Source organism: Rhizopus delemar, genomic scaffold (genome assembly GCF_000149305.1).
Source record: "Rhizopus delemar RA 99-880 supercont3.3 genomic scaffold, whole genome shotgun sequence".
Lineage (NCBI taxonomy): Eukaryota > Fungi > Mucoromycota > Mucoromycetes > Mucorales > Rhizopodaceae > Rhizopus > Rhizopus delemar.
In genome coordinates, this window is record NW_027137829.1 from 396,174 (window position 1) to 411,326 (window position 15,153).

At 39.4% G+C, this 15,153-nt stretch overlaps 6 protein-coding genes across 6 annotated transcripts; 3 read left to right on the top strand and 3 right to left on the bottom strand.

Moving 5' to 3' along the window:
* Positions 1-322: 322 nt before the first annotated feature.
* On the top strand, positions 323-3,621 carry RO3G_04368 (uncharacterized protein; the record flags this gene model as incomplete). Its single annotated transcript, XM_067658958.1, has 8 exons — positions 323-497; positions 557-755; positions 813-1,078; positions 1,128-1,377; positions 1,425-2,603; positions 2,654-2,955; positions 3,008-3,126; positions 3,172-3,621. The coding sequence occupies 8 exons, from the start codon at positions 323-325 to the stop codon at positions 3,619-3,621; spliced, it is 2,940 nt and encodes a 979-aa protein (XP_067515059.1).
* A 144-nt stretch (positions 3,622-3,765) lies between these two features.
* On the bottom strand, positions 3,766-4,428 carry RO3G_04369 (uncharacterized protein; the record flags this gene model as incomplete). The annotated part of the gene is made up of 4 exons (XM_067658959.1): positions 3,766-3,820; positions 3,863-3,953; positions 4,003-4,278; positions 4,326-4,428. The coding sequence occupies 4 exons, from the start codon at positions 4,426-4,428 to the stop codon at positions 3,766-3,768; spliced, it is 525 nt and encodes a 174-aa protein (XP_067515060.1).
* A 955-nt stretch (positions 4,429-5,383) lies between these two features.
* On the top strand, positions 5,384-6,401 carry RO3G_04370 (uncharacterized protein; the record flags this gene model as incomplete). Its single annotated transcript, XM_067658960.1, has 3 exons — positions 5,384-5,929; positions 5,975-6,178; positions 6,228-6,401. 3 exons carry the CDS (start codon positions 5,384-5,386, stop codon positions 6,399-6,401), a joined length of 924 nt encoding a protein of 307 aa, XP_067515061.1.
* A 1,075-nt stretch (positions 6,402-7,476) lies between these two features.
* On the top strand, positions 7,477-10,524 carry RO3G_04371 (uncharacterized protein; the record flags this gene model as incomplete). Its single annotated transcript, XM_067658961.1, has 7 exons — positions 7,477-7,862; positions 7,915-7,977; positions 8,161-8,747; positions 8,795-8,926; positions 8,986-9,807; positions 9,871-9,993; positions 10,040-10,524. 7 exons carry the CDS (start codon positions 7,477-7,479, stop codon positions 10,522-10,524), a joined length of 2,598 nt encoding a protein of 865 aa, XP_067515062.1.
* Positions 10,525-10,762: 238 nt separating this feature from the next.
* On the bottom strand, positions 10,763-11,485 carry RO3G_04372 (uncharacterized protein; the record flags this gene model as incomplete). The annotated part of the gene is made up of 1 exon (XM_067658962.1): positions 10,763-11,485. One exon carries the CDS (start codon positions 11,483-11,485, stop codon positions 10,763-10,765), a length of 723 nt encoding a protein of 240 aa, XP_067515063.1.
* A 256-nt stretch (positions 11,486-11,741) lies between these two features.
* Positions 11,742-13,906, bottom strand: RO3G_04373 (uncharacterized protein; the record flags this gene model as incomplete). Its single annotated transcript, XM_067658963.1, has 9 exons — positions 11,742-12,469; positions 12,524-12,838; positions 12,905-13,117; positions 13,176-13,224; positions 13,286-13,320; positions 13,380-13,487; positions 13,536-13,599; positions 13,656-13,757; positions 13,805-13,906. The coding sequence occupies 9 exons, from the start codon at positions 13,904-13,906 to the stop codon at positions 11,742-11,744; spliced, it is 1,716 nt and encodes a 571-aa protein (XP_067515064.1).
* Positions 13,907-15,153: the final 1,247 nt, after the last annotated feature.

Sequence of the window (15,153 nt, forward strand, 5' to 3'; positions counted from 1 at the left end):
CAAAAAAGCATCATACCACCTCATCGTCATTCAATCACCTCCCTAGACTCCTCTCTCACTCTCTTTCTCTTTCTCTCACTCTCTCTTTCTTTCCCCTTTCCTCTTGTTCATTTCATCCTTTTTTCCATCGGTTCTATTTCTTTGTAGCTTGAATCTTGTTCAATGTGTATTTGCGGAGAGAGAGAGAGCTTTGGATGTCATGAATTCTTTCTCAGCTTGAGAAATAAAGTCACAAATGACGTGGGCTCAAAAGAAAAAATTAATCCCTTTCTTCAAACTTTTGCTTTTTTGTATTGAAGCCCTTTAAATACAATTGATAAAGATGGATGATTCACTTTACGACGAATTTGGTAATTATCTCGGTCCAGATCTTGAAGACGAAGAGGAAGATTTAGAAATGCAAGAAGTGGAGGAATCCAATTTGGAGGAACCTGCTTTTGAGGAACCAGAAGAAGAAGAAAGTCGTGAGGAAGGATCTGCTTTGATGCAAATAGACGGTAAGAGCGAGCCCGTTTGAATTTTTTTTGTGCAGTGTGACTGATCAAGCCGAACACAGAGATTCCTCCTAATCAAATCGTTTTACACGAAGATAAAAAATATTATCCTTCAGCTGAAGAAGTCTATGGACAAGAAGTAGAGACTTTAGTACAAGAAGAAGACACACAGCCTTTAAGTGAACCCATCATTGCTCCTATTCAAGTTCGAAAGTTTAACGTGTTTGAAACTGATTTGCCAGAGACAAATTACAGCAAAGAGTAATATAAGGAGGATAGAAAGCGGATGTTGTGTTTTGATTGACAGTTTATGTATAGATTCATGGTAGATTTAATGAATCATCCTGATTTGATTCGAAATATTGCTATCGTCGGACATCTTCACCACGGAAAGACATCCTTTGTGGACATGCTGATATCTGAAACACACGACATACCGATTAATGTAGAACAACCCGAGAGATATACAGATACACACATATTAGAAAGAGAGCGTGGTGTGTCGCTCAAGAGCATGCCGATGACAATCGTATTGCAAGATTTAAAAGAAAAGTCTTATTTGGTCAACGTGTTGGACACACCAGGTAATGAGACAGGGATAGGGATGACATGTTGTCCTGACATGATGTATAGGTCATACGAATTTTATTGATGAAGTCGTTGCAGCCACTCGATTGGCTGATGGTGTTGCGATTCTAGTTGATATAGTCGAAGGGGTCATGATCAATACAGAACAAGTCATTAAGCATTGTGTACGTGAAGGCTTGGCCATGACACTGGTCATTAATAAAATGGACCGTTTGATTTTGGAATTGAAGCTACCTCCTGCCGATGCTTACTTTAAATTACGCCATGCGATTGAAGAAGTCAATACGATCATTCGGTAAACAGTGGATAGGACTGTGATCATTGTGATTAACCTTGCTTTAGATCAACACCAGGCGGTGAGAACATGCGTTTATCACCTGAATTAGGCAATGTGTGTTTTGCTTCCAGTCAGATCGGATGGACCTTTTCACTCAAATCGTTTGCTAAACTTTATGCGGATTCATACGAAGCCGAATTTGATGCAGACGCGTTTGCCAAACGACTTTGGGGAGATGTGTTTATCAACCCCGAACAGGGCACGTTTCATCGAAAATCGAGCCACAGTCAAAATAAGCGTACGTTTGTTCACTTTATTCTTGAACCACTCTACAAGCTGTATGCACAAGTGATTGGTGAAGATCAGGAAGAGCTAAAAAAGACGCTGAGATCACTGGGAATCTATTTGAAGCACAAGGATTATCAGATGGATGTCAAACCACTCCTTCGTCTTGTGCTCAGCCAATTCTTTGGATCCAACAGCGCCTTTGTGGACATGATCGCTCGCCATGTGCCTTCGCCTGCGGAAAATGCGAGAGAGAAAGTGGAAAGGATCTATAGTGGACCGATGGACAGTGAGGTGGTGGATGCGATGAAGCGATGTGATGCGGACGGTCCCTTGATGATTCATGTAACAAAATTATTCAACAATGAAGAAAGCACTGGTTTCCAAGCCTTTGGACGTGTGTTCAGTGGCAGTGTCAAGCGAGGACAGATTGTGCGTGTGTTGGGTGAGAGCTATACGGTCGATGATGAAGAAGACATGGCGATGGAAAAGGTAGAACAGACCTGGATTTATGAATCAAGATACCGTGTTGAGGTAGAAGGTGTCCCTGCGGGTGGATGGGTCTTGTTGGGTGGTGTGGATAACTCGATTATGAAAACAGCGACCGTGGTGGATCAGAAGACAAAGGAGGATGCTTATATCTTCAAGCCTCTTCGGTTCCCTACGGCTGCTACACTCAAGGTGGCGATCGAGCCCGTCAATCCGTCTGAACTACCCAAGATGTTGGATGGTCTTCGAAAGATTAACAAGAGTTATCCGATTGTGACCACCCGAGTAGAAGAATCAGGAGAACATATCGTGCTGGGTACAGGTGAACTCTATTTAGATTGTGTACTGCATGATCTTCGTCGAATGTATGCCGAGATCGAGTTAAAAGTGTCCGATCCTGTGGTACGATTTTGTGAAACAGTAGTGGAAACATCTGCATTAAAATGTTTTGCAGAGACACCGAATAAAAAGTAAGAAGAAGAAAAAAAAAGATAGGGTGAATGACTGACGGTGATGATAGAAACAAATTGACTTTTATTGCCGAACCACTTGAAAAAGAATTAGCTGAAGAGATTGAACAGGGTGAGGTTCATATTCGATGGCCACAGAGTAAGCTGGGTAAACATTTGGAGACAAAGCATGGATATGATGTACTTGCGTCTAGATCCGTGTGGGCTTTTGGACCTGACGATATGGGACCTAATCTATTGATGGATGACACGTTATCTTCTGAAGTAGATAAAAAGTTGCTTTATTCAGTAAAGGATTCCGTACGTCAAGGATTCCAGTGGGGTACAAGAGAAGGACCTTTGTGTGATGAACGTAAGAGAATAAAAGTGAGAAAGAAAGAGAGAAACTGACGGGTGTCTGATAGCGATTCGTAATGTGAAATTCAAGATATTGGATGCCGTCTTGGCCAGTGAACCCATTTATCGAGGTGGAGGACAGATTATTCCGACAGCACGTCGTGTGTGTTATTCATCCTTTTTGACGGTAAGCAATGAACGAATTGAGAACGATGACTGATAGGGATGATAGGCTACACCACGATTGATGGAGCCTGTATATTATGTTGAAATTCAAGCACCGGCAGATTGTGTATCTGCAGTCTATGCAGTATTACAACGAAGAAGAGGTCACGTCACTCAAGATATTCCTAAACCAGGATCACCTTTATATACCGTCAAGGCCTATATTCCAGTGATTGATTCATGTGGATTTGAGACTGACTTGAGAACACATACAGAAGGACAAGCGTTTTGTCAACAGATCTTTGATCACTGGCAGATCGTACCTGGAGATCCACTCGATACAAATATTGTCCTTAAACCTTTAGAGCCTAGTCCTGCATCCCATTTGGCTAGGGATTTCATGGTGAAGACAAGAAGAAGAAAGGGTCTTTCAGAAGATGTGAGCATAAACAAATACTTTGATGATCCGATGTTATTAGCCTTGGCCAATACGGATGTGCTGGGTGGTACTCTTTAATGCAGTATATAAATAAAAAATCAAATGTGATTGTGTGTGTGTGTGTGTGTATTATTTTATTTGACATAGGAGATCATAGAAAAAGAAAAAAAAAAAGGAAAGGAAAGGGTAAAGAAATAAGAGGGGGGCATAAAAGGGTTTGAATTATAAAGAATACATCTTTTCCAATGCTTGATTTTGAAGCACATTATCTTTAAATCTAGAAATAAATGAGAACAAGAACAAGATAACAAAGCCTTACTTTCTCAATCGTTCATTTTCTGCTAAAAGACGTTCTAATTCTGCAAGGATCGTTGTCTGAGTATTCTTTAGATGTTGTATGTGTTGAACGGCTTTGAAAAAAAAGAGAGTTAATGAAAGAATAGAAAGAGAGAGACCTACTTCTGTGTAAAAGAGCCACTTTGGACATTTTCTTGTTGAGACAAGTCGGTAATTCATTTCTTAATTCATCAAAACCATCTTTTATTTGAGCTCTCCTTTTCTGTTCCGATTGAATATGAATCTGTCGTTTTAGTTCGGAATTGATCTTCTTTTTTGGTTGCTTCTTTATCGAACGCGTTGAAGATGTTTCGTAAAGAAGAGAAGGTGAAGATTGACAGGAAGAAGAAGAATGATCCAATGATAAAGAAGGTTGCTGAGACAACATGCTATCATATTCTATTGCAAAAAAGTCAACCTCTTTTTTATTTAAACCATGGTTGTACCTTGTTGTGGATGATATGTATTTTCAAATAATAAAGAATGATGTGTATTATTGGATTGATAATTAAAATAAAATGGATTTGAAGGATGATTATCTTCTGTCATTTTTTATTAAAGAAAAAAAAAAAAAAAAAAAAAGGAAAGTAAAATAATAAAAAAAAAGGAGAAGGAAAAAACAAAAAAAAAAAAATCAAATCAAATAAAAATAAATGACGCAAAAAAAAAAAAAAAAAAAAAAAAAAAAGGAGAGGGGTGAAGGGGAGAACATGTAGTTTTTTATTCTTTTTTTGATTACTTTATGTTTCTTATTTACTGACAGGTTCTGTTGAAGAGAGCTTGTTGAAGATAGTTTTGAATTTTGATCTGTCACTTGGATCCACATGAGTCTCACGTGACTCTCATTTTATCAATTCAGTTTTTTTATGCTTCACAGCTTCTTTTCTTTTTCTTTTTTTTTTTTTTATTTAATCATGAGCACGCGTCAATATAGTTTACCACAACCACTTTCAACAAAGACAACGACAATCATCAGACTAGGACATCAACAACCACTGGTCATTCCTGATGCTCATGAATTACAATCGATTAAAGCTGATCTTGAAGTATTATTACCACTTTCAGAGAATAGGATGCAAGATCTCAAAAGAGACTTGAATAATTTGAATATAAAAAATAAGAATGAAGAAGGTATGAAACCAAAAGATTGTTTATTTACTGACATACAATAGACAACAAGACGCGAATAAAGCAAGAATCGGGTAATTATTATCTATCGCTAGGATTATCATAACCCTTATTCTTTAGATCCTTTCTTTTCTGATACAATCTATTCACCAAAAAATGAATTCAATAAGGAAAGGTAAATAAAGAAAAAAGAAAAGTTTGAAGGTCTCTGTCTGAGGCAATGATAGTTTAGAAACAAGGAAAAGAGAAGACACAGAGAGTGCTGATGAAGGTTGGATTGATTTCAGAGTGACACAATGATTAATATGCATCCATAGCCGTACGACATCACAGTCAATCACCACACGTCAGATTAAAACATCGTTTATATGACAGCATGTCACCACCCAATCTCATCAAAAAGGCGAGCTGGATCTCGCGAGCAAATCAAGAAGAACCGGATTTTATTCGAGTCAAAGCAAAAGATCAGATACCTGTCACTACCTTTTGGACCGCGATGGAACCTTACCTGAGACCACTGACAGAACAAGATCGGCAGTTTTTATTGGAAAGATCAGAAGAGACAAGGCCTGATCTGATACCTCCCTTGGGTGAACACTATCTCGATCAGTGGTCTCGAGAGGATCAATTCGTACAGTCCACCCGACAGAGTTCACTGGATGTACAAAGGGTGAGATTTGTCAAGGAACCGATCACGGAAGATCAATTGACTCAAGATGATTTGAGTGCTGGGCTGTTGACTGAACGGTTACTTTCTAGTCTGGTGGCTGAAGACAATGTGAATAGAGTGAAAAAAGAAGAAGAGGAAGAAGAAGAGGAAGAAGAAGAAGAAGAAGAGAGATTGAGCGAGTTGGATATTGTGAGCTTTGAGGAAAGGTTAAAAAGAGAATTGAGATACGCAGGCTTATTTACGGATGATGATGTATGTGTTTTTTGTGATGGTTTGTTTCTTATGCTTAAAACATAGATTGATTGGAATGCAAAAGAAGATGATGAGATTTGTGCAGAATTAAGGTCGATTGGACGTGAATATAAAGAACAAGTAGAGATGAATGAATATCGAAAAAAGAAGCTATTGGAAATAGTAGACTGTCAACTTCAATTTGAACAATACACACAAGTACTGGATACGTTGGACAGTCAAGTAGAACAAGGATATATCAAACGATTTGTAAATAACGCATCCTCTTTTCACCACATGTCCCTAACATCCTTCATAGCGTAATCAAAAAGCAAAGAAAAGAAAGACAGCCTCTGGACAGAAATCGACTTTATCAGAAAATGTTATTTATTCAATGGAAAAAAGAAAGATGTGGATCGATGCTCTTGGAAAACTATTTGAAGATAAAAATCGTGTGATGCCTTCTCAATCGATTTATTCTCAAACAGATTGATCTCTTGTCCTTTCTGTTGGTGATACAAAAGAATAAAGACTTGTAACACCATTCAAAGAGTTGGGAGTCGACTTTTAGATTGTCCTAAACTTTATCCAGTCTTCAGCTTACTTTATTGAAGATACATCATTTAAGAAATCATTCTCGTGTTGTGCAACACAAAACCTTTTCTTTTCTTGCATCTTCAAAACATCATCTCACGCGTTCAGAATCAAGCCTCATGTTTTAAACAATCCTCTCTTTTTCTGTTCATTTCTCTTGTATTTCATTCACTCCATCGATTGAGTCAGAGTCTATGCTTTATTGTCATTCTATTAAAAAAAAAAAAAAAAAAAAAAGAAAGACAAGACTGTGCCTCCTCTGTTGATGACTTGCTTCAATTGTCAGGTTTTATTGTCCACAAGATGATAATGTTATCTTTACAACCATCTGAAACTCCTACAAAATAATATAAATCCTATTTTGATACACAATAAGAAGAATCGTATATCCAAGACCCGATTTTCAGTGTTACTTTTTCTTTTTTTTTTTTTTTTTTTTTTTTTTTTTTTTTTTTTTTTTTTTTTTTTCTTTGCTCGATTGAATGATAATAAAAAGGATGCAAGAAAGAAAATAAAACAATCTTTTTTTTTAATCCACTCATTCTTTACTGTTCGTAATCCATCTTTTTCTTTTCCTCTTTTTTCATATTCCGATGAAACACGACAATAACATACACACTCGCCGGAGATTGTTCTATGCTATATAAAAAAAATAAAGTTTGGATTTTTTTTTTCTTTTTCTTTACTTTAATGGATAAAAGAAAGAGTAGTTCGATCACTACAAGTTCACCTCGAGACATTCCAGTGAGGGTGATTGATGATGAAATTATACCTTCTCGATCTTATTATTCTTCACATCTTCATGTGGAACCAGGCAAGTTGTCATTCTTACCCTTATTCTAAACTCATGTTCCATAGCGAGTGAAGCAAGATATTCAGCATCGATTGAGTCCATCCGAGCGCATTCACTTGCCTTGGGGGATCAATACCTCAACAGCACACCTTCTTCACCCACAAGTGAAAACGATCACTTTATGAAAAATCCGATATCACCCGCCTTACCCTCCGGAGAATCCATGTTGAGTTCTTTATTTAGACAAAATGAGCAAGAAAGTGAGCCATTGATCAGACGTCAGCTCTCGAAAGACTATGCAGCGACCGCCACGCAGGAAGTGAGAGTGGCGGATGAAGAAAGAGGTCAAGTCCAGCCAGAACCAGAGGACCCCCATTCAAAGAGGCAGAACCAACCCAAGGATTGGTCACACTGTGTGACACAACCGATTCAATATGTGCCCGCTGTCATCCTTGGCCTCTTGCTCAACTTGCTGGACGCAATCTCTTATGGCATGATCACCTTCCCACTGAACAATCCAATCTTTGCTGCGTTTGGTCCGGATGGGATAGCGATGTTTTTTGTGAGGTAAGTGATGACGAATGAATGACAAAGATGGTGCTGATACGTGATCTATTAGTTGTATTATCTCTCAACTTGTTTATTCGTTTGGAGGAAGTGCGTTTGATGGTGGAAATGGAAGGTAAGGAAAGATGAATGGATGTAAAGATGATAATTAACCTATTTAAAGTATGATGATTGAAGGTAAGGAAAGATTGGAAAAATAATTTGAGTCTAACTTGTTTATCATCAGTCGTTCCCTTTTTACACATCATGTAAGTACCCTTCTTTTCTCACTTCTCCTTTTGACCACCCATCATTTCAGGGTGGAAAAGATCATCAGTGTCACCGGTTCAGAGGATTCGAATGCGGTCATTGCTTCTACCATGGTTGCCTTTGCCCTCAGCAGCATCATGACCGGTCTCGCCTTCTTCTTATTGGGCGCACTCAAGCTAGGCTCCCTCATCGGATTCTTTCCTCGACATATCCTGGTGGGTACCATCGGTGGTGTGGGTTGGTTCTTGATCGCAACCGGTATCGAAGTCTCTGGTAGACTCGATCATGACTTGGAATACACCCTTCCCATGTTCAAGACCCTCTTCTTGGACTCACACACCTTTGCACTCTGGTTCTCTGCTTTTGCCGTGGCCATCTTGCTTCGAGTCATTCAGGCTCGTATCACCTCTCCCTTGGTCGTACCCACCTTCTTCATGGTCTTGCCTCTCGTCTTTTATCTCATCGCACTCATCTTTGGTCTGGACGTCAACATGCTCCGAAATCAAGGTTGGATCTTTCCCTTGGTTGAAAGCGATACACCCTTCTGGCATTTCTATACACTGTATGATTTTAAGGCGGTCAATTGGAGAGCGATCGCCGAGACATTACCAGCCATGTTGGCCTTGACCTTCTTTGGTAGGTTTTCTTTCTTGTTTTCTCGTATTGACCCTTCTTGATCTTAGGTGTGCTTCATGTGCCTATCAATGTACCCGCATTGGGTGTCTCAACCAATAAAGACGATGTGGATGTCAATCGAGAATTGGTAGCACACGGTGTATCCAATGCTGTCTCGGGTCTCTTTGGTTCAGTTCAAAGTAAGAAGGGGATTTTGATCTCGAGAGAGAGAAAGAGAGACTGATGGTTTATGTCATAGATTACTTGGTCTACACAAACTCACTGCTCTTCATTCGTTCCGGTGGAGACAGCAGAGTGGCTGGTATCATGCTGGCTGGTGCAACCGCAGCCCTTTGGATGATTGGTCCCTGGATTGTGGGTTACATCCCGATCATGGTCGTCGGCAGTCTCATCTTCCACCTCGGTCTCGACCTGTTGAAGGAAGCCCTGGTCGATACCTGGGGTGCGGTTCACTATCTTGAATACATCACGATCTGTGTGATCATTGCCTGCATGGCCGCCTTGGGATTTGTCGAGGGAATCTTGGTAGGCATCATGATGGCCTGTGTGTTCTTTGTGGTACAGAACGCACGCAGTACAGAAGCGATCCGTGTTGCCTGCACGGGCAACTACATGCGTTCGGCCGTCCGTCGACTCTATCGCCAAGAACGTTACCTGAACGAGGTCGGTGGTCAGATTCAGATTGTCAAGCTCCAGAATTACCTCTTCTTTGGCACGATCGGTCAAGTGGAGCGTGCGATTCGTGCCATGCTGGATGAACATGCTTGGGATACGCATCCGATCCGTTTCTTGATCTTGGATCTGCAGTTGGTTCAAGGCGTGGACTTTAGTGCGGCTGAAGCCTTTGTTCGTATCCGTCGGCTGCTGCGTGCTCGTCAGGTGTACATGATTTTCTGCAGTGTAGCTCAGGATGCACAAAAGGCGTTGATCAAGGCTGGTGTGTGGGCTGATCAGCTGGATATGGAAGGGGATCTCAAGTGCTTTGAGCATTTTACAGATGCTATCGAATGGTGTGAGAACATATTATTGACAGCTTATTTCAACAAGAGACCCAAACAAGGTGAAAAAAAAAAAAAAAAAAATAGAAATGAGGTTTTATCTGGTCATTAACACCTCACATTAGCCTTATTAACATCATCCGACAGCAACATCCCTGACATCAAACACGTCAATCATCACTTCCCGATCTTTGGGTCTTCACCACGTCATGAAATGTTGCACAACGCCATCCATCATATCCTTAAAGGTAACAAGATAAACCAGTCAACAGGGCAATAACCTCTTTCTTTTAGAATCCAATGCCCCTTTTGTACATAGCAATACCACCCAACCTACCCTCATCTTGGTTCAAACCTTTGGAGAAATATTCCCTGATGTTTCCGTCGAATTCTTTCACAAGCTCAGTCGTTATTTTGAACGAGCCACGGTCGAAAAGGGAAGGATGATCTATCAAGAAGGCGATCCATGCGATTATCTGCTGGTACTAGAGCAAGGCTCACTTCGGAGCCTCATGGCTGTTCTCAATGAACCAGTGACGGTCGAGACGATCTTGCCGGGCACCGTGGTAGGTGAGATGGGCATGTTTGTCTCTAGCCCTACACGTACAAGATCCTTGATGGCCGAAAATGATTCCATCTATTGGAAGATGAGCAAGGAATCATTCAATCGTATGCTTCAAGAAGATCCACATACAGCAAATCAATTCATTTTGTTAACTCTTTACTTTTCTTCTGAAAGATTAGATACCATGACACGATACGCATATATTTTACATTAATTTTTTTTTTTTTTGCTTTATTAAAATGATTTGCTTCCGGTGAATTGAAGCCATTGACTATTGCTAATCTCTATCTTACTTTCATTCATCGTCTGCCGTACGTACTGAGTGTCTCTTGATGAATCAGAAATGTGAAACGCGTTGTATTCCTCTTTTTCTGTCCTGGTTGAGTCTGCGTGCTCGCTCTGTTTTGACGTCTGTGATCAATAAAAACAATGGTTAAATACCTTCTTTTAAATCATGTCATGCCTACCTCGGATTGATTCGGATGGGTAAAAGGGATCGTGGCCGTTCGTTGCATGTTGATCGTAGAGGATTGACTGTAGGATTGTCTTGAGGCAGATTCAGATGAACATTCTCTTGCCAAAGAAACCTTTTCAATCACTGTCACGGATCGAGGTGCCTGCCATCTCACACTTCGTTTCTTCTCCCACAGGTCCACTTCGTCCACACCCCGTCTACGCTCTGGGTCATTCAGGATTTCCGATCTTGGCACTAAATTCAGAGAGGTATGAATGGGTACGAACGTAGGCTGTTTTTGTTCAATCGGAGGCTGCAGATGTCGAGTGATCCCCGTCAGTCCCTCGGGCTTTTCACTTTCTGGGAGGCTGTCTGGGATCCAGGGTAGCATGTAGGGCATAAAAGGTTCCTTCGGGCTTTTCTCGGTACCATCCAAAACAAGCTTCTTGCTGCCTGATCGGTGACAGAATAGCCAAGGAAGATAGGCCAGGAGACCGATGATGGCCAGCACGCCGATGATGGCAAACGCAAACAGGATAGGCCAGTTGCGACTCATCTGATGCTCCCATCCTTTTATGGGCGGCGGATGAGTCACGCTTTGGCTGGGTAGAGCGATAAAGGTCGCGAGATGGGTCGCAGTGGTCGTGAACGTGTAATAACTAGTAAATGTCTTTGTAGGATGAATCCTTCGGGTGATTGTTTTGGTAGCTATGCTGGACATTGGAGGTTAAATTCAAAAGGGGAAAAGAATGAAGAGGAGGAAAGAGGAAGGAAAATATTTTACAATGAACCATAAGTCCTTTTTGTTAAAATCATGCCTAAACTCAAGTTATTTAGAACAATTGAATTATCCTTAATGTCTACTAAAAAAAAGTTTTTTTTTTTTTTTCTAAGACGAATTGACTTTTTATATTTATTTATCGGATATAATACAAAAGATTTTAAACACACAACAAAAAATTACAGAGGGTATGAATTTATGTAGGAGAATGGCTACTACTGCTACCACCACTCAGGTTTTCAGGAGTTGGAACGGCAGTGACACCTGATTCTAATGTTTGCATTGGATGTCTTTCAATATCTGTAGGTTCAATCTCTTGACGTTCTTGTTCTATGAGCGCATTCGTTTTTTGCAGTAAATTCCCACCTGTAGCACTCATATTTGAGCCACCGATTTCTTTTGGCTGACCGTAATCCAAGACGGGTGCCTCTACCAAATCAGGCACGCCTTTGATGACAGTACGACTGTCGGTCATCAAAAGCTTTTTGATTTTACTGCCAAATCGATGCTTCTTGATGTGATTACCACTACCGGCAGATATCGAGCGTATCTCAAGATCTGTATCACTACGATTTCGATGATACGCAATTTCCTCTTCCTCTTCAAATGGAAGATAGCCATATGCTCTTTCTCCCATTTGAGCCCAGTCTGTACCAATGATTTCATCTTCATCGGCAAGACGAAGTCGAAGGGTAGGTATCATATTGATAATCACGAGCATGATGTAAGTCACAGCAAACGACCAAGCAGAGACGGCGACAATGGCTGCTAATTGATAGGGCACTTGCATCCAGTGGCCATCTAGCCAGCCACCAATAGGAATGGAATCAAGTGATGTGCCTTCGGGATAACCAAGGGCAATCACGCTCTGTTGAGCAAAGACACCGGTCAAGACTAGGCCAACAAGTCCACCAATGTAATGTACTAGTTTAAGAATACGCATTAAGCAACCCTTTTTTTACATTCAAGGCTTATTACCTCCAAATACATCAAGGGCATCATCGATACCCATTCTATGTTTATAATAAAGCGCAATATAGCATACAACAGCACCAATAGCACCAAAGGCAAGAGAGCTCGAAGGACTCACAAACCCAGAACCAGGTGTGATGGTAGCTAGGCCAGCAACAGCGCCCGTACAGAGGCCGATAATACTCCATTTACGAGTATGACGATAGTCCAACAGAACCCAAACGATAGCGGCAGTACAAGCAGAGAGATGGGTGCAAACAAGCGAGTTTACACTTCGTGCATTTGCGGCTAAAGCACTACCAGCATTAAATGCGAACCAACCTATACAAAACAAAAATCAGGTTATTTTTATGCAATTCATAAAAAAAAAAAAAACTCTCTCATTACCAAACCACATTAAAGCAAGACCAAGGAATACAAAGGAAACATTATGGGGCGTATTTACATTTTCATGGTAGTCACGACGTTTTCCTAAAACCATTGCATAAGCAACAGCAGCTAAACCACTCGAAATATGAACGGGTGTTCCGCCTGCATAATCCATGACGCCTAACTTTAACAACCAGCCATTAGGTCCCCACACCCAGCAAGTAATAATATCTGGTTTTTTTTTAGAATTAGTTTCTTTTTTCTCAATAGCATTTATGCAAAAAATTACCATAAACAACGGTTGTCCAAACAAAAATAAAAATAATAGAAGGTCCAAGCTAACAAGAGCTTCAGTTCACACTTTTTTTTTTAACAAGGCAATTTTTTTTAGCAACTTACGGACATACGTTCAGCCGCCGAACCAAATGCAAGAGCTGTGACGAAAAAGATGTGTCAGTTGTAAAAAATAAGATGATCTTTTTTTTTTCTTGACCTGGTGTAAGAGCAGCAAACATGACTTGAAAGATCATAAAAGTTGAAGCAGGAACTGTCTGTTCTGGCAACGCCGGTTTCATGCCTACACCTCTTAACAAAAAGTGGGCTATGATACTTGTGTGAATATTTAACGTTCTGTCACAAATGGGTTTACCTGAATCACCAATAAATTTGCCACCTGTTTCTGAAAATGTGAGTGAATACCCAATCAGATACCACTACAAATGAGTAATAAAATTAATATCAATTGAGTATGTTCATCTACAAACAATACCTGAAATGATACCACAGCAACAGAAAGTACTGTCAAATACATGAGCGATAATGCGTTTTTTGCTCTAGCAAGGCCTGCATAAAAGAACCCAAGGGCAGGAGACTATATAGAAAATGAATTGAATGATTTTATATCACTGAACTTTTTACCATCAAGAAAACCAAACAAGCACAAATCATAACCCAAGCTGTATCACCATTATTTAATGTATAAGTAGGTTCTGATCCAGTTAAAGTGGAATTGTCAGGCATTTTATGAATACAAGGAAAGCAACAAATCCAAGTGGTAGATTATAGAGATAAAAAAAAGATAAATTGAAAATCAGAGGCACAATGATTTATATACGGCTAATAGATAAGACATATAAAGTAAGCATCGGATCTTTAATGTAAATAAACGCTGTATGTACCTCTTTTTAATAATTTATGAAAATAATCAAAGGTATTTGTTTTCTTATGTTTTGTACTGTAATGTATTAAAATATGAACGACATGTTCTTACCCGTGCTTTGCCTTTTTTGTTCCATACTTTAAAAGTTTGCGTGTACTCATTTAAACAAGTTTAAAAACGTAAATTATAGCATGTGAGTTTTTTTTTTTGTGGTGGTGTGTTTTTTTTTTTTTTTTTTTCACTCCAACAGCTTTTTCTAAAGGTACAAAATAAAAAAAGCAAGTTGAATTTATCCAATTAAAGAATTAAAAGACATTTTAACCAACCCCCGGGGTCCTGGGGGTCCCCTTTTTGACGTAATCGGGAACCAAATCGTTGTGATTTTTATTTGATCAAAATGGATTATTGTTCCTATGACAACTGATTGACTTACAAATATAGATTGTAATTAATTGATTTTACAAGTATTCCGAATCATATCATAATGCAACAATGATTATAATAAAAATAAAGCACTGGTAGCAAAAATGATGATGATGTCATTAAAACTAATAACAGTAGTTTAAAGCATTCAACTGTTGATAATCCTTTTTCTAATTGTATCATCAGAATCCATACACTTTAATTCAGTTTGAGTCTCAATCTTTGTCACTTTTTATTAGACATCACTTTCAAGTATTAATAATAGTTCTATCAATCTTATTCAATATCAATCCTAAGATACGGTTGTCGATTGTCATTCAAAAAAGCATCGCGTACGATCCATTATTTGGTATGTTAATAACAAAACAATTTTGCTTTTAACATGTCGAGTTGTCAATGCTCTGGGCCACTAAAAGACATTCTGTAAAGTTATTGACTTGAAATGTCTTGTGTATGATTTCCACCTATTTACATGCGTCATTAGCCTTTACTCGTCTATTCTTTTTTTTTTATTTACTTATTTGCCCGGACCGTTCTTAACTATTCATCTGGCTTTATCCTTCACATCAAACCCAATACCATTCAATAGTTTTTTTGTAGCGACAATCAGGAAAACAAAGAATCAACTATTCATTCGAAACAGAATTATCTCGCCAAATGTTTTCATCACTAAAAGCGTATCATC